Raw genomic sequence first — 27,009 nt, 5'->3', positions numbered from 1 at the left:
TAATGGTGGATAGTTATTAGGAGAGGATAGTAGATGTTTGAAAATTAATAAAGAATATAATCGTCTAAAATTTATGGACACTAAAAAGGATATTTCTTTTATTAATAACTAGATAATAGATTACGTCTTTCTAAATTTTAAATAATAAGTAAAATAATTTAAAAAGTTAAAAAAATACATTTAATAAAAAAAAGTGATAGAATAAAAAAAATTAGCAATATAGAAGTAGTGGAAAGTTACACTAGGTTAGAAGAAAATTTTTAAAATTTAAGAAATGATTTATAGGTGAAATTATCCAATGTAATATGGATATCAAATGGAGATATTTTCTTTAATAATTAATAATATAGATTATTGTTATTATTATTGTTTCTTTCTTAAAATAAAAGGCATGCATAGTTTGAAAATTGGAGTGATCTCCATATAATTGAAACATATGGTGTCAAATTATGTTGGTCTAATTATGACAAAATGATTATCATAGATTCATTCATTCAAAATATGTGCAAGAAATTTTCTAATTTTATTCTTAAAAAATTGAAAATGAAGCCCTTATCAAATGTTTAACTCAATAATGTTTTTGTCAAACCAAAATTTTGATTAAGAGAAAGATGCAAGTAAAGTATTGATATAATACATTGTAATTTATATTTCATTATAAGCATAACTCTAATAAAACTAGAGTCTTCTTAAAACTATCAAAACATTATATAAGTATCTCAATTAACAGTGAAGAAATGTAAAACAATCATAATTTTCAACTTATTGCCTTCTCCAAGCATTAACAAGCTTAGACATTGGGGTCATCCAAGAGGGCTAGTGTCTTTGAGGGACTGAAAATTAAAAAGAGAAAGAAAGAAAAGAAAAACAGAATGTTAGTTTCCAAAATGTGTAAATGAAAACAAATAAAATTCTTATACCTATAAAAAAAATTCTAGAAATTGAAGTAATTAGAATAATAGCATCAAGTTAATGATAGATTAAAATCACAATAGTTTACAAGAAAACAATTTATAGTAATAATGGAGATCATTAATATTTTAGGATTAAGTATTTAACATCAATAATTATGAGTTTAATGATTATATAATGACAATATAGTTTTATACTATTAATTAATCTTAATATAAATTTTGTAAAATTCCACAAACTTATCACATACATACTAGAAAATAATTAGATGACAGTATAAAATAATTTAATATTATTAATACACAACTTATTTTCTATAATTATATCTCTATTTTATTTTATTATCATGAAAACTTTTCATCCAAATTTTTAAAAGATTACATAGGACATAGATTTATTAAAATAAAGTATTGAATATAAACACTAGACCACCCAACCACATTTTCAATACGTTTTAACTTCAGTATATATATATATATATATATATATTCATATCATCTCTCAAATAAACTTAATTAATTTAACTAATCTTGCATATAACTTACGGGTCTAACTTTCTAGTAGCTGTTGACTTGAAATTATCCCATATCTCTTCAAAATTAATTATATTAAAAATAGTTCAAAATTATGAAATCTTACGGTCACAATTCAAAATTATAATATATATGAAATCTGTCATTTATATAAACTATATGAAAAGCAAAAGAAACTATATATATGGAAGGGCTACAATATTATTACCTTGTTAAGCTTCAGCCATGCCCCTTTGATATTTTATTAGCAAATATTGCGACCTTGACATAAATATTGTCTGATAGATTGTTCAAGAACTTGAAATAGGCATGTCTCCAAGAACGCTTGAATAAGATTGAGCCAAACACCACCCAAAAGCTTATAACAAATCCAAATGTCATACTCATGTAAAATTCACGATTGAAAAGTGAATATTCATCCCCTTGAACTTCAACATTTGGTTCTTGTGCTAGCCACTTATCAATACACAATTTCTCAAGTGGCGGTCCACAAAGATCAAGATTATCTTCATAACTCGAGTTGGAATTTTTCCAGTTAGATGGTTATGTGACAAATCTAACACGCCGAGTCCATAAATTTGAGTAAGACTCGGAGGAATTGAACCAACCAACTGGTTTCTTGACAAATCAAGAGATTCAAGTGATGTTAGCTTTCCAATCTTTGAAGGAATTTTCCCTATCAAATTGTTTCTTGATAAATTCAATGAAATCAATTCAAATAAATTATCTATTTCCAGTGGAATTTCCCCAGAGAAGTGATTGCTCGAGAGATCAATGCTTTTTAGAAGTAGTAACACATTATTTTTGAACATTTGTTCTGAACCTTTCCACGTCAAGAGTGCATTCAAATCATATGATTTCACGATCCGATAAGTTCCAGTATTGACCTTATATGAATGACCTTGATAATCTCTTGAAGATGTCTTTTGAGTCATTGAAGTAAAAAATTTTATGCATTTAGGAATTTGCCCAGACATTCTGTTTAGTGAGAGATCCAAGAGTTGAATGTCGCTTAGGTAGCAAATTTGCAATGGTAAACTTCCATGAAAATTATTTATTCCCAAACTTAAAAGTTGCAACTCTTGTAATTCGCTCCCAACCCAAGCAGGGATAAGCCCTGATAATCTGTTTTCTGCAATATCTAGCATTACTAGATTTGTGCAACTCCTCAAGGAGAAAGGTATCTCATCTGTTAAGTTGTTGTTTCTCAATAGCAATGCTTGAAGACGAAGAAGAGATCCCATGGATGTAGGTATCCTTCCTGAAAAATTATTGTGACTTAAGTCCAAATAAGATAATGACTTGAAATGGCTCCAACAATCTGGAATTTTTCCAGAGAACTGATTATTTGAAAGATCTAATTGGTACAAAGTTTCATCTGTACCATTAGCACAAAAAAATGAAAGAGAATCTGAGAATTTATTTTTGGATAAATCAAGAAACAGGGAACCTCGCAGAAATGGTGGAATAGGGCCATCAAATTGATTTGATCCAAGAAATAAGGAATGGTAAAGATTCTTTAGTGGAAAATTTGGAATTATACCATGAATATTATTGTATGAAATATTCATTGAAATGAATTCTCCAAATGCTAATTTAGCCCAAAACCACTTCGGAACCATATCTGCAATTCCAGCATTTGAAATGTCAATATCCAAAAATTGATTTTGTGTTTCCAACCATTTGGGAAATACTGGACCTAGCTTGCAAGATCGCAATCCTAAGTAGCTCAATTGAAATGGTGGGACCCAATTTTGGCTAAATGCCAAGGCCAATAAAGAGTTCTCAGATAACTCCAGGAAGTCTAACTTAGACATATTAGCAAAATGATAGTCAGTGAGCACACCCTTTAAGGAATTTGATTGCATATCTAGTTCCTCCAGTTGAGGTGGAAATTTAATATCTTTAGGAATCTCTCCATTTAGCTTGTTTCCATCAAGATCTAATATTTTTAAAGATGAGAATATTGAAAGGTCAGGAAGTGTACCATTGATTTGATTTCCTTTTAAGTTCAATTCTTGTAGCGAGAATCTAGCACATCCAGACAAGTGATGGATTATCAGTGGAAACTCTTCACTCAAGCTATTATTAGACATGTCCAATGAGCACAAAGCACATGCATTCCCAAATGATTTTGGAATTCCACCTTCTAAAATGTTTGATTTCATTGACAAAGACTCCAACAGAGATGGCAATTTGTTACTCTCTGGAATTTCGCCATTTAATTGATTTCCTGAAAGATCCAATGTTTTCAAGGCAGAAAATATTGAAAGGTCAGGAAGCGTACCATTGATTTGATTTCCTTTTACGTTCAATTCTTCCAGCGAGAATCTAGCACATCCAGACAAGTGATGGATTATCATTGGAAATTCTTCACTCAAGCTATTATCATTGGAATTCCACCTTCTAAAGCGTTTGATCCGATTGATAGAAATTCCAAATGAAAGGGTAAGTTGATGCCTTCAGGTATCTTTCAACTTAATTGATTACTATCAAAAAGCAATGATTTTAGAGACGAGAATACTGAAAGGTCAGGTAAAGAGCCAGTGATTTGATTAAATGCCAAATCCAAATCTTGTAATGAGAGTTTAACACAACCACTGGAAAAATTATGAAGGATTGATGGAAGGTCTTCAGTCAAATGGTTTGCTGGCATGTATAAAGAATGTAAGGTGCATATATTCGCGAAGGATTTCAAATCCTCACCCTTGAATATATATATTATTTGAGAGTTCGAGGTGCTCAAGAGAATTCATTACACGGCCAAAATGGTTTGATGTGGAACCCTCCAAGAGGTTACCACTAAGGTCAAGCTCAACAAGGTTGGAAGTGACGTTGGACAGCCACTGGAGTATCATTGATGACGTGAAGCTGTTCCGGGAAAGATCAAGGAAGGAAAGGGAACTAGAAAAGTTGAATTTGGAGGGCCTCACTGAAAGGATAAAATGATCGGAAAGGCTACAATAACTTAAACTCAGTTCTCTAAGTTTTGGTAGCTTGGCAATCATTTGGAGGAAGCTATGAGAAGTGTTGAGTTTAGATATGGAAAGATGGGTTAAAGAAATGAGATTAGGCAGCCAATGATCTCCATCGTCAATTTTGAGAGCACCACCATGATATGATCCTCCAAGATAAAGCTTCTGCAAATTTGAAAGGTTCCCAAGTTGGGACGGTATTTCCTTCAAAATGATTGAATCTGAGATCAAGATGCTGCAACTGGGAGAGATTTCCAAGTTGATGTGGGATTGAACCCTCCAGATAATCATTCCCAGCAAGATTTAAGTATTTCAAATTAGAAAGAGAGCCAAACTGAGTTGGAATTTTTTTGCCAAAATAGCAATATGACAGATCAAGGTATCTCAAGCAAAGCAGACTAAAATAGAAGCTGGCAAAATTTTGTCATGACCCTAATTGAATCAATTTATCTTATAAATCAGACAACAAAAATCATTTTTTAGGATATTTAATTTTTAAAATGTTGTAATATACGAATCAAATATAAAAAAAAATCTATTCAATAAAATTTATGAAATTAGTTATATAAAAACATATACACACGCAGGCTATGAGATGGGTTCAGCACACAGCTAATTTCCAACCAGACCTCATATAGGTACTACAACGGGTCTAAATAATGATTGACTTATGTGGTCTTGTTTGTTTCTACTAATATAAGACTATTTTTAGAAAAAATAGCGATTTCAAAGGAAATTTAATTTCCGAACGAAAACTTTCATCTAGATGCCATTGAATTTTTATTTTAATTTTAAAATAAAATTTGTTCCTACCTTCTCTTTTAAATATTTACCAATTTTATTAGTTCATATTTTTTTTACAAATATTTACTAATAAAATCGATATATTTTTAAAAGAGAAGTTAGGAGCAGATTTTATTAGTTAATACTATTGATTACTTCAAATTCAATCCATTAGCTTATTTATTTTCAGTTTTCATTTTTTTAACTATTCAACTTTCAATATTTTTAATTTCATCTAAAGTTTCAACTATCAATTAACAATATTTTAAGTTATCGTCCTAAACACAACCTAAATCTATGATGGTAGCAAACACTATGAGCAAGATTTTATGCACTAATTACTTACCCATATTTTGTTATGCATTTCAACTGAGATGCTAAAATGTAATTAATGTAGTATATATTTTTTCTTATTAGTAAAAGTAACGAAAACTAAACAACAACGGTACAATTCCTGCTTCGGTTCTCACTTTTCTTTTATTTTTCAATTTAATATCTAATCAATTAAATTAAAAAAATAAGACTTAAAAATAATGTAGCATTCTAAACGATATATATCAAGGAGAGACTAGTGACATTTTAGGGGAGACTTGGAAGTCTCCCGTCAAGAAGTTCCAAAAAAGTTGATCCTATATCGTAAGAGAGAAAAAGTATGTTAAAATTACAATGTTTTTATTTTTTTCATTCCACCCAACATAACTTTCTTTAGACCCAGTAAGCATAATAAAAAAACTAAAATATCTTTAAGTTAAAAATCAAATATATCATTCCTTTTTCATATTAATCACTCACGTCATTGATGTCTCCTTTTTTTCTTGTTGTACCACGACATCGGACACCATTAACACCTCCTTCTCCTCCTTGTTGCGTCGTGAGTATGTTCCTCCCCTCCTTGTTGTGTTGTGAGTTCGTCCATTTCCTCCGTCGTAATCAACCTACATTCTTTCATTCCATCACACATTCCACCCTGGGTATCCCCTTCCATACATCTTCATTTTTTATTATGTTAAATCATATGAATTGGCAATTCGCATGATGTATGAGGGAATCCGTATGAGCATATGAATTATCCGTAAGGTTCATATGGATTGTCAATCCATATAAAACATACAGATTAACAATCTATATGAAGTAAACAAAGACAATCTATATGGAGGACAACAAAGAACTATCGGAGGAAAAATTAAGGAGGAGTCACGGACGACAAACACACACCGTGAACAATATCAACACTAACTTTGCATAGGAGAAGAAAGAGACCAACAAATGCATAAAAAATTTCAAATGAAAAGTGTCTTGAAAATTGTCAATCCATAGGCTATAGGAATAAAAGAGAAAAAGAAGGGGGGAAAAAGAATAAGTAAAAAATGATGAAGTTAAATTTTTTTAAAATATATTAAATGTAAAAAAAATTGTTGGTATAGGAAGAATAATCCATACTTCACATGTTATTGGATTCCAAAGCACATCCTGAATAGTTCACCTACTTATTCAGTAGGTTTCTTTAGGCCTCTAGGCCTCCAATGCAGAAAAACAAATAAATAAGGGAGAGATCTACATGAATTTTCAAAGCAAAAATATTTATATTTTTATTTTGGCATTTTGAATTTGGTACTAAATTATAATGAAGTAGTATGCAATTTCTCCCCTTAATTTAGCTTTTTATTTATTTTTAAATAAGTTTAAAGATAGCATGACATAGGATTAAGTTGGGACTAGAAAACACGGTCCTAAAGGAATGCAGGGCAGGTCGGATTGCCCATTTTTACTGACAACTCTAGCAATGCGAAAGGAAAATGAAATGAAACGAGATGATAAGTCAGAAAGTAGTGACACTCGAAAGCTTCAAAAAATATTTAAAATTACATAAATCCCCATCAATTTAAGCTCATCTAAAAAAAATGGTATTTTTGTCTAATTGAAAAAGTGTAAGTTGTTAATATAGTCCCACTAAAAGTTTTAGAAGGTGTATATTAGTAACTTTTAAAAAATTTAATTTCATGTTGAAATTAGTTTTTTTAAATATGAATTTGACCCATCCATTTAATTAGATTTAGATTGAATTTTTAAAAATTTAATTCATATCATCCTTATCGAATCCAAAGACATTGGTATCGACCCTTGTGTCCTAACCATTTAGTCATTTACCGCAACATGGACACCTCTACTCAATACTGACCATTGATATAGTGGTATAGTATGAGACTCATCGAGGATAGATGTGTGATTTAAAATGAGACTCTTGCTTAGCATGTCCCTCTTATCGCCTTTAAATACCAACAATTGTCACCTATTGTAAAAAAAAATCATGTTATCACTAAAAAATTAAAGATGATGAGTTTTGATACTATTTTTATTCGATGTTGAACTTCACCACACCTCTTCTCATGTGAGTTTTTTCATGAATTTAGTTCAATCCTATGAAATCGACTTGTAAGGTGAGGATTACTCCCCACTTATTATCTTGACTATCTTCTTCTCGGACTTTACTACACCTTTTCTCACTCTCATCAAAACTACATGCCTAAAACGTGACAATCATGAGGATAATGGAACTTTTACCACACCTTCCCTCACACTCATCAAGACTATTTGCCTAGAGCGTGACAAAGATAGAAATCCTTCCACAATAGCATCTATACATTAATAGTTAAATTTTAATATTATATTACTATTGAAAAGATTGTGACTTTTTTTTATTAAAAAAATCAATAATTTATTTATTTTAATTTTTTGGACTATCATAATATTAATGTGAAATATTTATTAGTTTATCTAATGATAGTCTCTATTAAAAAATCTAATTAATCATTGGTTATGAGATCAAATTTCTTAGTCATATTTTTTCATCACAAAACTGAAATTAAACCTTGAGATGATCAAACCCAATTTCTCTTGGCCAAAGGATAATTGATAGTTTATTTTAATGTTTATCTTTCATGATAGAATGTAGCAATTATTTGTTTTCCCTCACATAAAAATAACCCCGTCACACACCAATTATATTTTAGATGAGTTAGATCAGTATTTTGTAATTTAATTATATTTTATGTCAGTTAGAACGTGTAAACTAATCATATTTTAGATCAGCTCGGCCTGATTCCTGGTTGTCTTCTAATAAATTTTGTCTGATCAATTTAGCTTGAGATTCACACACACAATAATTATATTTTAGAACAGATGTCTAATTAATTTAGCTTGAGATTCCTCTGCGATATCTTGCCCAATTGCATATGGTTTATATGCCAAACATGATTTGATGCTTCTTCGGCCTTTCCATCACCAAATGCAGCATGGTTCCTTATTTGTTGTACGCCCTTAAATCAACGCTTATATACTTAGTTTTTTTAGGTACTAGGCTATGACTTATGAGTGTCTTACAATGTGGATCAATTATTAACTTTGTTTGTGATGTATGATTATAGTTTGATCTATAAAAAAATATACAAGGTAAAAATTAAATAACACATATTCTCATGCATGCTAAAATTATTCTCCCACAAGATGTATACCATTACGTAAAATATAAAATACTATTATGAAAAGGTTTCAATAAAAATAATCTATAATATATATTATAGATTATAGATTATTATTAATGAAACTTTCTGATAGTACTTTATGTTTTATCATCAGGCGATATGGCATTAACACATCACAATACATGATAAAATATTATACTTGTAAGAAAAATACTATATCGAATCTCTATTCTCTCCTTTTCCACCCTCTATACATAATTTCAACATTGGTATATATATATTACTTTTACCAAAAGAAAAACCAGGAGTGGTTTCCTGTGCATTTGGTTGATTATGTAAATGGGTTCTAGGTACCCTTTTACCTATTTATATTATATTAATATTATTTTGTTGATTAAAAAAAACTTTTACCAAAAGAAATAACAAAAGGAACAACCATCATTGACATGCATGACACGTATACCAAACATATCCCATTACTTTTCTTTTTCATAAATTCTTTTCTTCTTCCCTTCAGCCTTGTTATCAAGGGAAGAACCAATACTCTTTGTAAGTTGTCATTTTCTCTTTATGAAGAAAACGTAAACAGCAGATTCAAGAGTTACTTTATGATTGATCGAGTTCATTTTCTCTAGTTTGTTTGAATCTAGTAAATATTAAATATTAGACTTATATTTAATAAAATTATCCAAAAAATTAAAAAAAAATTAACTAATTGAAAGTTAAAAAATTAACCGCACGAATTCTACCTGCAGAGTGAAACATTTTGGCACTGTGCAAAAAAATTTGGAGCCGTCATATCCATTAAATTTTAAATGAATGGTTGGAAATTTTTATTTTCATTTTCCATTTTCTTTATCTTTTTGTCTTTTCCAATTTAACTCTGGCCCTGTCCTCATCTCTCCCACCTGGAAATTACGAACAACACCCCACCTCCTCCGTTCAACAATGGCAGCCAAATTTAAACACAAAAACAAAAACAAAAAAACAGTCAACAAACACCACCGCTTTCTCTTTCACAATCCTCCTCCAATCGTCGGCGCCACCGGAGCCAACACCGATGACGACCTCGATGTCAAAGTCTTCCCTCCTTCTAGTCTCCTCTTCAGACCTCGATTCGTTTCCAGCACTGAGCCAACGACGACGACACCGTTGTGGCCACACCAACGTCATCGAAGGAAACCACCGCAACTTGCCAAGAAACCCACCACTAACCAACACCACAAACCATCGCAAGCCACTACTGTGCCACAACCACGACAACATGTCTCACTCTTTTTCTCAGATTTGGAAGCCACACTCCCTTTCTCGATTTTTTTTTAAAAAAAGACATCTTTCTCAAATCTACAAAAAAATAAAATAAAAACAGAAAAACAGACACACCCAAATAATCAGCGACTCACTTCTCCCTCGACCCCGACCAAGTTACCGGTGTCTTTGTCATCGAGGTCAAACCCGAGATCGAAGACATACCATCACCATCAGCATCCACGCTTAAGAGGAATCATCAACAGCTACAGATCTGTGAGGTAGCCATTGAAACGGAGGAACTCATTCAATTTTGTTTCAATAAACCCCATTATGGTGTTGTTGGCAGTAGTGTGGAGAAAAACAGACTAGGTCTTGTGAGGGAGAGGAGAGATCATCAAAGGGGTTTCCACATCACAAATTGGAAAAAAGAAAAATAAGAAAATCATCAGCCATAGATTTTAACTCTAATAATATCCAATTTCAATGCTCTGTAAATCTTTCCACAGTGCAAAAAGTGTTTTGCTTTCGCACCTAAAATGTATTCCTTAAAATTAGTTACTGAAATAGTTTTAAATATAATTTATTTAAAAATAATAATTAAAAAATTAAATAAATATAATTGAGAATAATCATAGAAAAAAATAAAAATTAAAAACTAACATTTTAAAAATGAATACTTTAATAACATTTTAAAAACCGTTAAAAACTATTTAAAAAATTTATTTATTAAATAATCAAATAAATTTTTATCTAAAAAATTAACTAAAATAGCCTGACAAACATAACCTAAGGAGATTAGTTGTTGGGTTTGACAGTTGGTATAATGTAAAAGCCATCTATGGCCAAGAACGCGCGCTGGTATTTTCGTGGACATTACTCTAATTAATCCCCATGAGTGATATATCGTTAATCTTTTTTAAAAGTGTATATCGTGTATTGAATTTTAAATATTTATTCAGTTCATATTTTAATATTGATATATTAATTATATAAATTATTATTTTTTAAATGTGAGTGCATAACTTTTTTTAGGTTATCACCCTCAAAACTAGTTAAGATAAGAATATGGGTTACACCTAATATAAATTTTTTATAATAAATAATTATAAATAACATATACAATATTTTCATCTAATTATAAATTATTATATAAGATAAATTTATTAATTTTGATAATAATTAACTTAAAATAAGATACTTTTACACCAATTATGTATGTTTATTAAATTCTTTATTTTAATATGATTATGTGTTAGAATTTTGACAAAAGTACCAAATCACTTAATTAATATAGTAGTATGTAAATATCATTTTCACATGGATTTATGCATTAGTTGAATAATCAATCACAATTAATCAGATAGACCACGGAGATTTAAGTAATGAGTGCAAAGAGAATTACAAAAATTAAATGAGTTTACAACAAGAAAACTTTGGGAATTTTGTCAAACAGTTTTTAGTTTTTTTATTGGTTAAAAGTTTTATTTGCATGTTCCATAAACAATTTTTTTAAATAATTTCTTAGTAGTTTTTGGCGTTTTTTTAAAACGTTAGTTTTTAACTTTTAATCTCTAACTCTAATTTTTTATATTTTTTATTTTTATTCTCAATATATTTATTCAATTTCCTTATTATCTTTTTAAGAAAATCATGATTTTTTTTATCATTTTTTAACTATTTCAATAGTTAATTTTACTGAATACTTATAATTTAATAAACTAATTTTTTCAACGTTCCATTAACAACTAGTGACTTTCTACTAGTTTCTCAATTTCTAACTAATTTTTCAGTTAATTTTATCAAACATAATTTAAAAATTTGAGTTGTTATGATCAAATGGAATAGTAATAGTTAAAATCAATTCTAATATTATAATTAAAAGTTTCAACATTTGTAGTCTCAACTCTTATAGTTCTAACATTTGGAGTCTCAATATTAGGAGTATCTAAAGTTAAACTAAATAACTCTAAAAAATTTTATTGGTTCGGTTTAGTTCGATTTTGGTCTGATCTATAAATCTAAATCTGTGACCCAATTCATACATGAACAATTTTTGGTTGGTTAGGTTCGGTTATGACTTAAATACATACATGACTCAACTTAAACTATTCACATAATAGTTTGGGTCAGTTCGGGTTAGTGGGTGACTCATACCCGTAAACACCTGTGGCTAAATCCAATCCAATCCAACATGACTTGTGAACACTCTTGTTCTTAAGTGAGTTCATCGCTTTAAAAAAACTATATTTCTTAAAAATAACCTTCTATCATAATATAAATACTTTATGTATATCTAAAATATAATTTATAAATTACAATAAATTTATTTATTATAAATTTTAATTATTATATATATGATTATAAAATATTCATTTATTTTAAAATTTAATTATGCAAAATAATTCAGATTTACTTGTATGTTTAACAAACTAAAATATTAATAATATCAAGTTATATAAAGATTTTTTTTGTCTTAATCTTTTGATTCATTAGGGGATATGACAGTGACATCCGGAATTCGACCATGAAACTTGGGTAATACCCAAATAATTCAACCTCAACTTCAACACATTAATCATTTATATCCAATCGCTTGATTTAAAAATATCTTTGTAGACCAACTAAATTTTAAAAAGATCATAATCTTAATCAATCTCAATTTAAATTTACTTCTTAAATCTTAAACTTTTGCACACTATATGGGATCAAATTAAAAGTTAATAAATATAGAAATTAACATGCATCTTTATCCAAACAACTTATTCCCATAATTTTATCTTTAATTTCAAAAGAACATATCTCTTAAATTTATTCTTACCTCTTAAATCTCTACTCTTTAATCTCTAATTAAACAAATTCTTAATAATTTTAGATTAAATTACTCATTTGGTCTTTATATATTTATGATTTATACTTTTTATTCCCATGCAAGTGGTATTTTTAGTTTTTTTAATTTATATTTTAATTATCTTTTAGTTTATATAGTTCTAAAAATAATATTTTAAGTTCATGTGATTTGTATTTTTATTCTTTTTTAGTTCTTATACTTTGAAAGTGATCTATTTAGTTTCTATTATTTTAATTATCTTTTACTCCTTATTAAAAAAATATAAAAATAATTAACTACAAATTAGTTATAAATTATTAATTATTTTTTTATAAATTATTTTATAATAAATTAATTATAAATTACTTATTAATATTTTTATAATTAATTGTAATTGATAATACTACTCATGTTTTGATAGTAAGAATTATAAAAGAATTAAAACATAAAGTATAGAAAATAAAAAGATCAATTTTAAATTATAAGGACTAAAAAAAATAAAATACAAATTATAAAAACTAAAAAAATTATTTTTAGACTGCAGGGACTAAAAAAGAATTAAAAATTTACTTAAAAAAATATAATAACTAAAAGATAGAAATCATCAAACTATAAAGATTAAATGATTAATTAAAATATAATTTTATTTGTATTTTCAAAGAAAAATCTTATTACTATTAATTATAAATAATATAATGATTTTGGGAAGACTTGCCAAAGTCTACTCCCTTCCTCTTGCAGAGTTTGCCGGTTCCATTCTCTCTATACCCACTCACCTCTCATTCGTTCTGGTCAATCAATCATTCATTCATTCCTATTCCTTCTTCTTTCTCTTCCAATTCCAAATCACGATCCTTCGTTTTCCCTCTCTAGAACCTTCCTTTTTCCTCTTTCCGTGTCTGTCTGTCTGTCTCTCTCTCCCCCATGGCTTCCGATCTCGAAGCAAAAGCCAAAGAGGCCTTCGTCGAAGACCACTTCGAACTCGCCGTGGACCTTCTTTCTCAGGCCATTCACCTCGAACCCAACAAAGCCGAACTCTACGCCGACCGAGCCCAAGCCAACATCAAACTCAACAACTTCACTGGTACACCATCTCTCCCTCCCTTGAAAAAAGTTTGTGTTTTTCGAATACCCTTTTGCCTGTTCTGTATAAAGCATCGGGTTTTGCTTGCGACGGAATCTGTGTTCAATTGGGTCATCATGGTTGAAGTTGGTTCATTTGACCAAGATGAAATTGTTTTTACTGTCTAATGTCTTGTTTTTTTTTTTTTTTCTGAAGAAAAACAAGAAATTTTGGTATGGTGTTTATTTTGTGTTCATGGCGTCCTGTAGACATGTGGTTGTAATGTTTTACTAATTACTAAATTTTGGGAACTAAATTTTCTTGCTTTTGTGCAGAGGCTGTTGCTGATGCTAACAAAGCAATTGAATTGAATTCTTCTCTACCAAAAGCATATTTGCGGAAAGGGTAAGTACCCCGTCACCTTGTCCTTTCCCTTTCTTAATCATACTATAATTATCACTATTCACTTTGATTTTTTTCTGTATATAAATGATAGGTATGACTTTTAAGATAAGTACTGTAACAGACAACAAACTTATTGTGCATGTCAATTTGTGATTGTAAAAATCTTCTGTTAAGTGTTGTCAAAAGCAGCAACTTAGCTGCCTAGGTATTGAGGTGTGCCTGGGACAAGGAGGGTTGCATGATATATATGTAATGTGGCTGATTTAGCTGCATCATGCAAATTCTGAGGTCTTGCTCAATCAATTTTAATTTGAACACTTAATTATTTTATATGATGGTTAAATGTAATGAGGATATTTGTGGCTAAATTTGATTTAAATTGCTTTCTGTGCGTCATCACACCGCATCCTATTTTATATTTTTACATTGGATGTTCTCAATTCTTTATCCTTGTTCAACTGTGCTATACTTGATTTAATTTTTGCTTTGTTGCATCAATTGCAGTACTGCGTGCATGAAGCTTGAGGAATATGAGACTGCTAAGGCTGCTCTAGAGGTGGGTGCATCATTGTCTCCAGACAACTCAAGGTTTGCTACTTTGATCAAAGAATGTGATAAGCTCATTGCAGGTAAACTCTATTCTTTCTAGTAGTAAAATTCTTTTTATTTGATGAAACTTATTTGTCTTTTGGATTTACTTTCATGTTTTAGAATTTGTTTTATATGTGACCAATGATTGTGTCTTGACTGTTGGAAGGTAAAAATGTGGATTTATGTCATTTTTGGCTTGGAAACTGACATGAGCTTGATGGACATATTGTGTTGAACAGAAGAATCTTATACCATACCTATTATAGAGGAAAAGACCACAACACAGGATGCTACTCCAAAAGATGTTCAGCAACAAGATGATCTTCTAGAGAAGCCAACAGTTGCAGTGACTAAACCTAAATACAGGTCAAACCTGCTTTTACTCTATGGTTGCGTGTATTCATTGTTATGAATATTATTGTATATTTCAAGAGTGCTACTGCTGTTATATTTATTTCACACATCTTTTGATATTTGTTATATGTTGTTAAAAATTAACTTCTCCCAAATGCTTAATTTATTAGATGAAGTTCATGAATGGTTTGCTGTCTAACACTTTTAGGCTTTAGCATGAACAATGCATAGTGCAAACCTTCTGCTGAAATTTAACTTAATGAGGGGAGGAAGGACCTAATTTCTGACTACTTGATTATAGAGACTTTGATACTGTGTTAAGAACTAATCACATCCCAAAAGTTAAGGATTTGGGTAAAGTCAGATGTTTTTTTTAACAATATTTAATTTAGTATCTAATTTATGCAGGCATGAATTCTACCAGAAACCTGATCAGTTGGTTGTGACCATATTTGCAAAGAAAATCCCAAAGGAAAGCATTACTGTTGACTTCGGTGAACAAATAGTATGGGTCACGTTATACTAATATTCAGTCACTGCTTCTTATGCTTGCTTTTGTTACACTTCTGTTCATTTTGGTGATTCTGACTCCCCTGTACCTGCTTTTTCTTCTGTAGCTAAGTGTTAGTATTAATGTCCCTGGAGAAGATGTATATGCTTTTCAACCTCGCTTATTTGGAAAGGTATGAATAAGAGCTTTTTCAGTATAAAAAGCTTGGATCACTGGGACAAATGTATCCAACAGGCTTATAAGCATATACTATAATTTTGGTGGTGTTATAATGTGAATACTAGAAAGATAGTTAAATTTTGGTTATTTCATCTTTATTATTTTTATTTTTTCTGGTCTTAAGCTGTATTGCCGAAGTTGCATTTAAACTCCTTTATATGGTTTATCTTAGTGTTTGTTTTGTTATTCTGTTACTTCTGTATGAGTGTATATTGTGTTGATCTTTGGTTTTCTTCAAACAGATTGTACCTTCCAATTGCCGATATGAAGTTTTGTCCACCAAAATTGAAATTCGCCTTGCGAAAGCAGAACCTATTCACTGGACATCTCTAGAATTCACCACAGATATCGTTGTTCCACAGAGGGTTAATGCTTCTTCAGGTGACTTAAGATTTATCTTGATTCTGGAGTTTCCTTCCTCTGTTTGCTCCTCTATTTCCTGTTTGGTGACTTTGGTAAAATGCTATATCAATGACAGCAGATACAATGCAAATAAAACTTATGTAAAATGCTATATCAATGACAGCAGATACAATGCAAATAAAACTTGGGTAAAATGCTATATCAATGACAACAGATACAATGCAAATGAATCTTTAGCATGCATTTATCATTGATTTAAAGCATAATAGCATAGCAATAAGTCAACGATGACAAACCACAAAAAAACAGAGGTGGGTGTGACCTGCAAAGGCTGAGACAGAGGAATAAACCATGGGAATAGGTTTCAGCTGCTGGGAACTTGCCAAATAGGCTGATTGTGAAAAAGATGTAACCCATGGGCTACTACATCCAATGGTTGGCAAATTTGTATGTTGGCATAATTGTCCTGGATTCTTATCTGTGAGGGATTTGCAAAGAATTGTTCTTGCTGTTGGACCTTATTGTTGGCATATGGATTAAATTGGGTCCCTTCTCTTAATTTTTATCATGAATTTCTTGCAAAAATGTGTTATCCCTTTCCATGAATTTTTGCAGTTACTGGAAGTCAAAGACCTTCTTACCCGTCCTCAAAACAAACAAGAGACTGGGACAAGATTGAAGCTCAAGTCAAGAAAGAGGTTTGCCTGCTATCTTCGTAAAGTGTGTTAATTCTTTGTAATTTAACGGTTGCAACTCTTAGCTCCTAACATTCTTCATTTCAGGAGAAAGACGAAAAGCTTGATGGCGATGCTGCGTTGAACAAATTTTTCCGTGAAATATATCAAGATGCAGATGAGGATACAAGGAGGGCAATGAAAAAGTCTTTTGTAAGTTTTGCACTTGTATCCTTAATTCCTTGTCATAATATATGCCAATTTTTAATTCCTTATTGTGGCATCTTCTCATTTCTTGTTAATTTATATTGAGAATGCCAGCAAATTTTATCTTCACAGCATACTGCAATGTACATTGCACCTGATCTCTTTTCTATTATTTTCTTGTATAGGTTGAGTCTAATGGGACAGTGCTGTCTACAAACTGGAAAGAAGTGGGATCAAAGAAGGTAGAGGGAAGTGCTCCTGATGGCATGGAGTTGAAGAAATGGGAATATTAAGACATTTTCTGGATCAATGTTATACATATTTTGGTGTGAGATTATACTTTGGTTTGTTTTTGTTGGTTAGCTTAACTGCTGAACTAAAGATACTTATTTTCTTTAATTTTTTATTTATTTTCATGAGGTGTGTCCGTCTTCGCTAGGACCTGAATTCATGGTTGTTGGTTGAGAGGACAAGGCTGTTGTCTTTGGTGAATATATTGCAACTTTCTGTTTTACTGTCCCTTTTAAGCTCTGCTTTCTATTAATATAACTGACTATATAATTCATCTATCAAATATTATAATTACTTAAATTGATAGATGCTAAAATTCAAAAACAGTGTAGTTATAAACTAGATGACTTTTCTCCTCTAAACTAGAACAATTCCAAAATCCTGATGTCTTGAAAGATAATATAATTGTACATTGTACCAATTCAATTATTTAAATTTAATCTATTATTAAATCTGGAACTCAACACTACGTGATTGGTTATGGAAATTAACTGTAATCCTGAATGAACTTATGATGTTTAATTCTAAACGAACTTTCGCTATACTGTATAATGTTAAGAGTTTAAATCCTTTATGTGAATGGCGATTTCTTTCAAGTCTCATTTTATGCTAATGATGCTGGAAATTATTTACTATTATTGTGAGCTATTCATTTATTGGCTTAATCTTAACTCATTTGAGTTCATAACCAACTTCTTTGTCCTGTTCACTGTATTGTTGATTAGTATTTTTCTTTGACCCTTTATCTTGTTATTCCAATTAATTAATGAATTAGTACACCTTGCTCCCAACTGTCACCATCAATTTAATCACTAAAAAAAATGGATAAGCACTAGTTATTTATTGAACTTTTAATTCTTTGTTTTCAACTTTCTAGTTATTTCCACTTATTTCTCTTTAATTATTTCTCGCTATCATTCAGGATTTTTTTATCTGAGAATGAATGAAATTATAATTATAATGATATAACTTTAATAATTATTATATTATTTTATATTTTTTAACTTGAATAATATTTTTTAAAATTTTAGTTGGATTAAAAGTTGTTTCATATGGATCACATTTGAAAATTTCCATATAAATATAAAATTATTTGATATTTTATTCATATAAATTAAAATCAACATAATATAAATATTTTTAAATATATGAAAATATGTATCATTTAATTACTTTTTTTATTGTTTAATTTTAATAAAAATTTGACACAAATAATATGTATCTATAATTTAATTATTGAATCAACAAAAATTATATTATATATCAAATTATAAAAATAATATAATAATTGTTAAAACTACATCCATATAATTTTATCTCTTCTCTTTTTCTTTATTATTATTTCACCGTATATCTTTCTCTGTCATAAATGATAATTGATAAGCTATTTAACAAATATACCTCCTCACTTAAGTACTAAGAATATATTGCTACCATTGTTGGTTGGTCCAGAAAAAATAGTAAGTAAAAATAAAAACATTAATGTGTAAAAAAGATTGAAAAAACCTCTATTTGTGGTGTTAATTATTTAAAGAAAGTCGATAAAATTCATCATGTTTTTTTCTCAAAATTGATTGTGTTCACGTACTAATTAAGGTCACGGAAAAATTTAATGGAGCATATATAAGCCATCTTTAATTGTAAGAAAATTAAAGAATGCTACTGCACATAATAAGTCAAAAGTGTTTATATGTAGTTTTTTTTGTTAGGCATTATATGGTGTAGTTTATAAACTTATAACATATTGGCAAATTGATTTTCATATCTTACAATGTAGTTATTTTCAACAAGGGTGGAGTTAATTATTTACTTTAAATTATTTAATATAGGACAAAGATGACGTCATATTCAACAATAGTTTTTAAAAATGGATTAGGAATTGGTAAGAGAAAAACTGTAAATGTGGGAAAAGAGAGATAAATTCTTTTTCTTGAATATTAATGTAGAAATGTTCATATGTAATTATTCAACTAAAAATATAAAACTAGTGATTTAGGAGGAGTACTAGTCATGCATTTTTTCTAACATACTTTATTGTTAATTAAAATTTATAAAACTAGAAAAGAAACTTATTAAATAAAAGGTGATCAATCATAAAAATATAATATTTTATAAATTTCTGATAATAACAAAGAATGGAGTTTGTTATTAATATTTATTTATTTATCAACAAACGTTAATTATTAACTTATGTTAGTAGAAACGTTAAATTCATAATCTTTTTTTTTTCTTTTTTTAACTACTCAACAACCTCTTATATCTCCTATTAATATTTATCTTGATTGAGTATAATTTATAATTCAACATTTAATATTTGATTTGTGCTTGAAATTTATGTAATCGTGATGTACAGTTTGGAGTTCGTTGGTATGTCCTCTCCTTCTCTCTGTTTTTTTTTCTTTCTTCTGAATCATAATATTATTTCTCATGCTTAGAGGATAATAAAATTCAGAAGAAGACAAGGGTTGCATTGAACATAAAGATGTTGATGTTACAACATGCATGGACTTGCCCCCGCTCGTGAATTCAGAGATGCCATTGAGGACCACAAAAGGCATGCTTCCAGAAAATGCTTTGCCAATGTTGCAGATGCAGATGTGTCTTATCTTTCTGGGTCGTCTAGGAGTCCCCAGATTCACTTCCATGGGCGTCGACACATTTTTATGCCACATCCATTTCCCCTACGACTTTGTCAATTTCAAATTATGGCATTGGCAACTCTTACCTGAGTATGAACCAATAATAAAATTAAGGTAACATTAAAGGAACAATAACACGTAATTTCTTGTCCTCTTTATTATTACTGTGTTTTTAATCATGAGAATATCACGATTTTTTGTTTTACTTAAAGTTTTATTCATTTTTAATTCACAATTTTTTAGAATATTATTATTATTATTATTATTATTATTATTATTATTATTATTATTATTATGAGAACATTAAGATTTTTTTTTACTCTCTAAGAGTTTTATTAATTCCTTTTTGTTTCTCTCATTTAATAAAATTATGTAGTTAATCTCTCGTTATCATGGTTCAAAAAAATAGTTGTGAGCGTACTACATCTATCAAGATTTTTAAAATTATTGTACTTGTGATTACATTTGTTCATAATTTCTCACAATAAGATCATGGTGGAATTGCAATCGTGATAACAATTTAAAACTTTTTTTTGTTCTTTTTAAAATTCATGCTTTTATACTGACTAAAACAAAAAATTGTGAGATTTTCAAAAATCAAAAAACATTTAATCCTGATTATTGTAATGCATTTTTAAGCTTTTAATATTGATTGTGTTTATAAAATCATAGACATTGTGTTGCAGCAAGAATTGTTCTTATTACACTAAATATGGTAGCATGTTCCATTGTTACTATTTTGGATGAGTGCTAATATTTTGACTCCCTAATATTTTCAACAATCTATCCACAATTCTCATTTTTTATATATTTTTTTCTTCTCACATCATATCACTTAATTATATATATATATATACACTTTTTTTGTCTATTTGTCTATTAATAATTAGGTGTTAAAATATATTTTTTCTTTCAATATTGACTAACATATGGTGATGGTACGTGTTTTGATCAGGTTGGCCTAATCTTTGCAACTACCTAGCTTCTCTGAAAAATGGACTCAGAAATGTAGGAACTTGTTTTTTTTTTTTTTACTCTGAAGGCAAATTAGTGGTTACTTTCAGTATTTGGCTACATGCTTTTCCTCTTCTATACTGGTGTCAAAACGGACATGAGTGTGGTCCACAGGAGTAGAAGAAATGCCACCAACATAGGGTCTATTGCCATAATGGCACCCTCTCTATGTAGCATATATGGCTTTTGTGCATTTTCACTCATCAAAATACCTACACATTGATCAGGAAACAAAACTTGGAGTTATCTCTGTGGCTTGTTCTCCGTGACCCCTTTCCCAACCATTTGCACAGTTTTAAGTGATCCCAAGATCCTGAATTCGGAGTTTGGGAGATTAGCCCAATCCTCAGCTTTAGTTACTGAGGTGTTCAATTTGTTCCTGATAACAATCCTAACTTTCTCTAAAATTGTGTTTCAGGATTCATCAAGGGCTTGGTTTTCCCTCACTGCTGCAGTTTTGTTTGTGTTATGGGTTGTATTAATCATTCGCCCTGCAATGTTTTGGATCATAAAATAAACCCCAGAGGGTTCACCAGTTAGTGATCACTAGGTCTATTGCATACTTATGTTGGTTTTGTTAGCATCCTATGCCACACATCGAATAGGGCTTTTTGCTCTCTTTGGACCTTTTGTGTTGGGCTTGGCTACCCCAGAGGGGCCTCCATTGGGCACTGCCATCACTAAAAAGATTGACAGTTTTGTTAATTGGGTTTTGATGCCTACTTTTGTGACCACATGTGCAATGAGGGTGGACCTGAGAGACTTCATGAATTGGAGAGAAAAGATGAATGGAGGAATTGGTGAATTCACGGTGCAAACCCTGGTTATTATTTGAGTGACTAGTGTTGTTAAAATAGTTGCAGGCACTTTGCCTCCTTTGTGCAGCAACATGCAAAGGCGTGGTCGAAATGGCTGGATACTCTTTGGTAAGAGATGTCATGGTAAGCATTCTAATCCATAGCTTGTTAATCCAGCTCATAAGTTTGACATAGAAATTGAATCAATTCTGGGGTATAAGAACAAATCTTTAATAAATTCTTGAAAAATTACATTGACAGCATGTAAACTTAGATCAAATTACTTTCAATAACCTAGAGGTTATGTTGCTAACAATGTACATTAATATGACATGATTTATAGAGAGTCTAATCTAGCTCAATTTATTAAGTATAATGTATAAATTATTGTAAATTTTTTATATCTTATTGAATTTTTATGTATAAAAAAATGTAACAAGATTTTATATTTTCTCAAGAAGAAAAGAGTCTGGGGAGTGGGGGCCACATTTATGATGCATTAGGGTCTTATAATAATTTGGATAACATATCTAATTACCTACTGTAATCCTTTGATCCTTGGAGTAATTATTATGATTTTAAAATTTTTAATTATTTTTTAAGCAATTTAAAGGAGAGTGTTGTTTGAAAGAGTATGTCAAGAGACTATGTTACTAGTATTCCTCTTATTCAATTGCTTGTTTATAATGCAAGGCATGCCTGATAACGTGTTCTCCCTGGCAATGGTGTGCATCATCCTAAACGCCACCGCGATGTCAATGCTCTTGACCCACCTCTACGACCCCATGAAGAGATACGCATCTAACTACGATGATATTTACACTTTGGCCCTGACCAAGTTCACTTCGCTCATCGTTCTACCGTTTCATAAGAAATGGTCTTATGATGGGAACTGCATCGAGATAGAAGACGAGACGTTACGAGAGTTGAACTTTCGTGTCATGGAGAGAGCACCATGTTCGGTTGGTACATTAATCGAAAGAGCTAAAATGACGCACGTTTTCTCACCTGAAACGCCTTACACGGTTTGTTTGCTTTTCATTGGAGGGAAAGATGATTGAGAAGCGCTTTTCTTCGCAAAGAGAATAACCAAGAACCCTAATGTGAGGCTCACTGTGGTTAGGTTTCTGGCTTTGAGTGTTGAGTTGAACACAAAGGATTGGCAGGGAATGCTTGACACTGAGATTCTGAATGATATAGAGGAGAAGAAGAAGGTGGGGAGGCTTACGTGAATTACATTGAGAAGAGTGTGATTGGCCTGACATGGCTTTGGTGATTAGGTCTTTGGTGACTGAGTATGATTTGATCATTGGTTGGAGATAAGCTAGGGTTGAAACTCCTCAAACTTGGGGGTTGTTGCAGTGTAGTGAGTATCCAGAACTTTGGGTGTTGGAGGATTTGTTGGCTTCAATAGATGATGTTGGCAAGGCTTCTGTGTTTATCATGCAGCAACAGAGAAGAGAACAGACAAGGATGCTTGAATAATTGGGGAATGTTTGGTTTGGGTTCGTTGGTGCAGATGGGAAATTAAATTGTTTTGTTCTTGAATTGTTGTTGAATTTTTGGTTTTAGGGTGTAGAAAATGTTTTGTAAAGGAGGTATATGTATAGATAGGGTATAATTAAACAAAGGGGTGGAAATTTGTGTTTTAAGTTAGTTGCTTTTCTTTCTCCTTTGGATGTTAGGGATTCAATTCATTATTTTTATGTCCTATGTTATGGTAATTTTATAGGACAGTTTCTGTCAAAAGAAAAAAAAACCCACAAGTTATCCGAGATTGACTGCAAAGGCTATCCTCTTATTATTTATAGTTTTATTAACTCAAATAATTTATACTGTATAATTACTTTTTTTATGCTCTTCATATACATATATCTAAAAAATACTTCTTAAAATCAAAGGGAGCAACAAAAGTTGTTAGGTTCTATATAGGGTGTTCAATGCGGGTTAAATGTGCTCTGAACACTAAAAATCAATTTAAAAAAAACAAAAACTAAAAAAACAAAAAAATCATAAACCAGAAAAATTATTGAATTTTTATTGAGAAAAAAAGGACAATGCCCTCCAATTAAAAATTATTGTTTATCATAAGTTTATGAATTTTTATAAAATTATCTTTAAAATTATATCAATAATGATTATTTATGATTAAATGATAATTATTTTATTCTGATAGTCTATCACCATTAAACTTATTTTTATTATTTGATTGAATCAAATTAGATGTTATATATATATATATATATATATATATATATATATATATATATGTAGAGAGAGATTTAATTATGAAATTGAAATAATGTTCAATTGATTTTTTTCTCTTAATTTTATGCTCAAAATCAACCATCTTTTAGTTTTGAGGGGTACGTCTTTTTATTTTAATGCACTTATAAGATTATTTCTCTAGAATCAATTAAATTTTGTAAACTAGCTAATTCAAACCGACTGTGAACATGCTATACATTTCATATGTATAAGAAAAATATATTTTTTTGTTAGCTATAAGTTGTTCTTCTTGAGTTAGAAAATAAAAATGTTTGATGAACATCAATCATTCTATCCAACATCTAGAAAAGGGTAAAAAGTTAGAGAAAAATATATAATTAATAAGGGTTGAGATATGCAAGAAGAGATAGAGATATAAAAAAAAATAAAAAAAATTCAATAAAGTATTTAAAATAAAAAAGTATTTATGTATCATTAGTTTTATTTTTTATCATTTGTCGTCGCAGTGCAAAATGTCTCCTAGGCACTGCCCAACGCGTTACTTCGGAACTTGTACTTCTTACGTAAAGTTGTTGATTTTTCTTAAATAGTTAAATAATTTCAATGCAATAACAAAGCACAAGGACTCCATGGCCCAATGGATAAGGCGCTGGTCTACGGAACCAGAGATTCTGGGTTCGATCCCCAGTGGAGTCGCTGCTAACATTTTTTTTCTCTTTGGCATTTTCAAAATAGTTACATGAAAAAAAAAAAAAACAGATGCTTTCAACGTTCAAGCCAAATGATGTGCTTGGAACCAAGATCAGGATTTCACCTTTATGTACTCCAGTAGATAACTCACATTGAAGGATTGTGCTTCTTTTTTATCATTTGCTTTCATTTAATTTGTTGAGATGCATGCTCAACGGGTAGGTTAAGATCTGTGTTTAATTTAGAGCTGCACCACTCAGGAAGTGGCCATTTGATTGATCATATTTGACGTGTTTTTGTATCTTGTTGTGACTAAGGTCTAAGGAGCTTGTATTTTATATATATATATATATATATATATATATATATATATATATATATATATATATATATATCCGCAAAGACGAAATGGCACTGATGACATGTAGCTTCTTTAATTTACTAGTCTTCAAACCAATTACCACGTTCAGTTTTGAACATTTTGGGGCATTCATCAGATTGGTATATATGATTCTTGGTTGTTGCTGAACCGTATTACCACAACAAAGAGTGCAACAGAAGCACAACGCAGGTCTCGTCCGTAATGCAAAGTGAAAGCAGAACGTGCATGTATTAAGAATAGTAGGAAATAAAGGGGAACCGTTGAAGGCAAAGGTGTGAGGGATAGTGAGAAAACAAAAATGATGGCGTAGTGATAGTGCGTGCGTGTGTATCATGTCTATACACAAATATAGACATCTAAGTTATGTGTAGTAAAATTAGTACCAAGCGTGAAAAATTAGTTTGAAAGTTGAAAAATTGTTTTATTAAAGGATAAATAGTTATTTTCATTCATAAATGTATAGAGCGTCGATAAATTCGTTCACACAATATAAAAATTTAAATTTTAGTTTCTGAAAGTAAAAAAAATACGACAAATTTATTCATCTGTTAATTTTCGTCCATTATCATTAATAAAAAAGCTTACATGACACAGATGAAAAAAAAATGTCATAAAGATTATTGTCTAACATGACTACTGAATAGATTGAATTAAAATGTTAATAAGACTAATCTTTTAAACTCCAAATTTTGTTTCATTTAAAAATAAAATATAATTCAATCTTTATCTTTTTTTGTTTTTATGGTTGTAAGTATAATATTATAATAAATATTTAAAAAATAGAAAAATATATATAAATTAGAATAAATATAATAATAAGTATAAATATTAATTAATAATTATAACTTGTTTGTTGTTCTGAAATTTTTAATGTGATAACATTATATAATTATAAAATCAAATTGCTTATATTAGATAGTAACATGCTAACATTCTTTATGTTTCTGTTAAACACATTTTTGTATTGATTGAAACTTACTAAAATAACAAGAATTATTGACATGTGTAACATATGTGCTGCTCATGGGGTTGGCACTTGAGGTATCAACGCGGTCGTGCTCTTCATGGAGGTGCTAATTGGCTCTCAAAATTGAGTTTTTAATTTCCTTTTCACATCTAATTAATTTGTTGAGCCCCTACCTAACACAAAAGTAAGTTTTGTCAATAAAAGTATGCCTAAACAGTACAAAATTTGGACAGAAACTCATGACTTCAATATTATATGTTAATATATTATATTAATTGAATGAGTTAATTTAACCTCTTATCTCTTTAAGTCTATCTTTTCTAATATCTTTAGTTTTAACTTGGATTAGAATATTTTTTATTTAAAAATTATCAATAATTAAAAATAATAATATAATATATTACAAAATAAATTATTTATCATAATTCAAAATATAATTTACATGTCCAAAGATGATTTATTTATTACACATTTTAATTATAATATAATTATAAATTTAGAAATGATTATTTATTACAAATTATAATTATATAGCATAAACATTTATTTTATTCAATCCACAAATTACAATACTTGTATTTTTAGGATCCATATATATTCATATTCTTATATGGATGGTATTTGATAAATATCTCGCATTCATTTAAACACATGCTTATTTATGCACTACTAATCAGACTAAAATGTCTTCGCACCCACAATGTTAGAGTTCTTTATATTTAATTCAAATATTATAACTATCACACATAGTCTTTTTTTTTTAAAAGCATCAGTCTTTAAGAAACAGAAAATAAAAAGAAAATGAGAGAAGATAAAATATATGCAGATCTGATTAATTATTTTTCTCTAT

The 27,009-nt window shown here is 29.8% G+C and overlaps 2 protein-coding genes and 1 non-coding gene across 3 annotated transcripts in view; 2 read left to right on the top strand and 1 right to left on the bottom strand.

Annotated features, from left to right (window-relative positions):
* Nucleotides 1–4,726, bottom strand: part of LOC114391197 (receptor-like protein EIX1) — a 53,117-nt gene extending 48,391 nt beyond the window's left edge. The window contains exon 1 of the mRNA XM_028352229.1: nt 4,555–4,726. Coding sequence (XP_028208030.1) covers nt 4,555–4,711 — 157 coding nt within the window. The 5' untranslated portion in view covers nt 4,712–4,726. The remainder of the gene's footprint in view (nt 1–4,554) is intronic.
* Nucleotides 4,727–13,472: 8,746 nt separating this feature from the next.
* On the top strand, nt 13,473–17,670 carry LOC114390728 (protein SGT1 homolog). Its single transcript, XM_028351593.1, has 10 exons — nt 13,473–13,847; nt 14,162–14,231; nt 14,736–14,860; nt 15,062–15,188; nt 15,585–15,681; nt 15,794–15,859; nt 16,149–16,287; nt 16,885–16,967; nt 17,052–17,156; nt 17,336–17,670. Exons 1-10 carry the CDS (start codon nt 13,688–13,690, stop codon nt 17,441–17,443), a joined length of 1,080 nt encoding a protein of 359 aa, XP_028207394.1. The 5' UTR covers nt 13,473–13,687; the 3' UTR covers nt 17,444–17,670.
* A 7,073-nt stretch (nt 17,671–24,743) lies between these two features.
* On the top strand, nt 24,744–24,816 carry TRNAR-ACG. Its single transcript has one exon. It is a non-coding gene; the product is annotated as a tRNA-Arg (tRNA).
* Nucleotides 24,817–27,009: the final 2,193 nt, after the last annotated feature.

This window comes from Glycine soja, chromosome 16, assembly GCF_004193775.1.
Source record: "Glycine soja cultivar W05 chromosome 16, ASM419377v2, whole genome shotgun sequence".
Lineage (NCBI taxonomy): Eukaryota > Viridiplantae > Streptophyta > Magnoliopsida > Fabales > Fabaceae > Glycine > Glycine soja.
Note: the sequence above shows the minus strand (reverse complement) of the source record. Positions and strands in the feature narration are given on the sequence as shown.

Excerpts from the sequence above, each read along its gene's own strand:
- LOC114390728 (XM_028351593.1), top strand. The coding sequence starts at position 13,688 with ATGGCTTCCGATCTCGAAGCAAAAGCCAAAGAGGCCTTCGTCGAAGAC. Across the intron at positions 13,848-14,161 it reads CAAACTCAACAACTTCACTG|AGGCTGTTGCTGATGCTAAC; the intron begins GTACACCATCTC and ends GCTTTTGTGCAG. Across the intron at positions 14,861-15,061 it reads ATGTGATAAGCTCATTGCAG|AAGAATCTTATACCATACCT; the intron begins GTAAACTCTATT and ends TGTGTTGAACAG.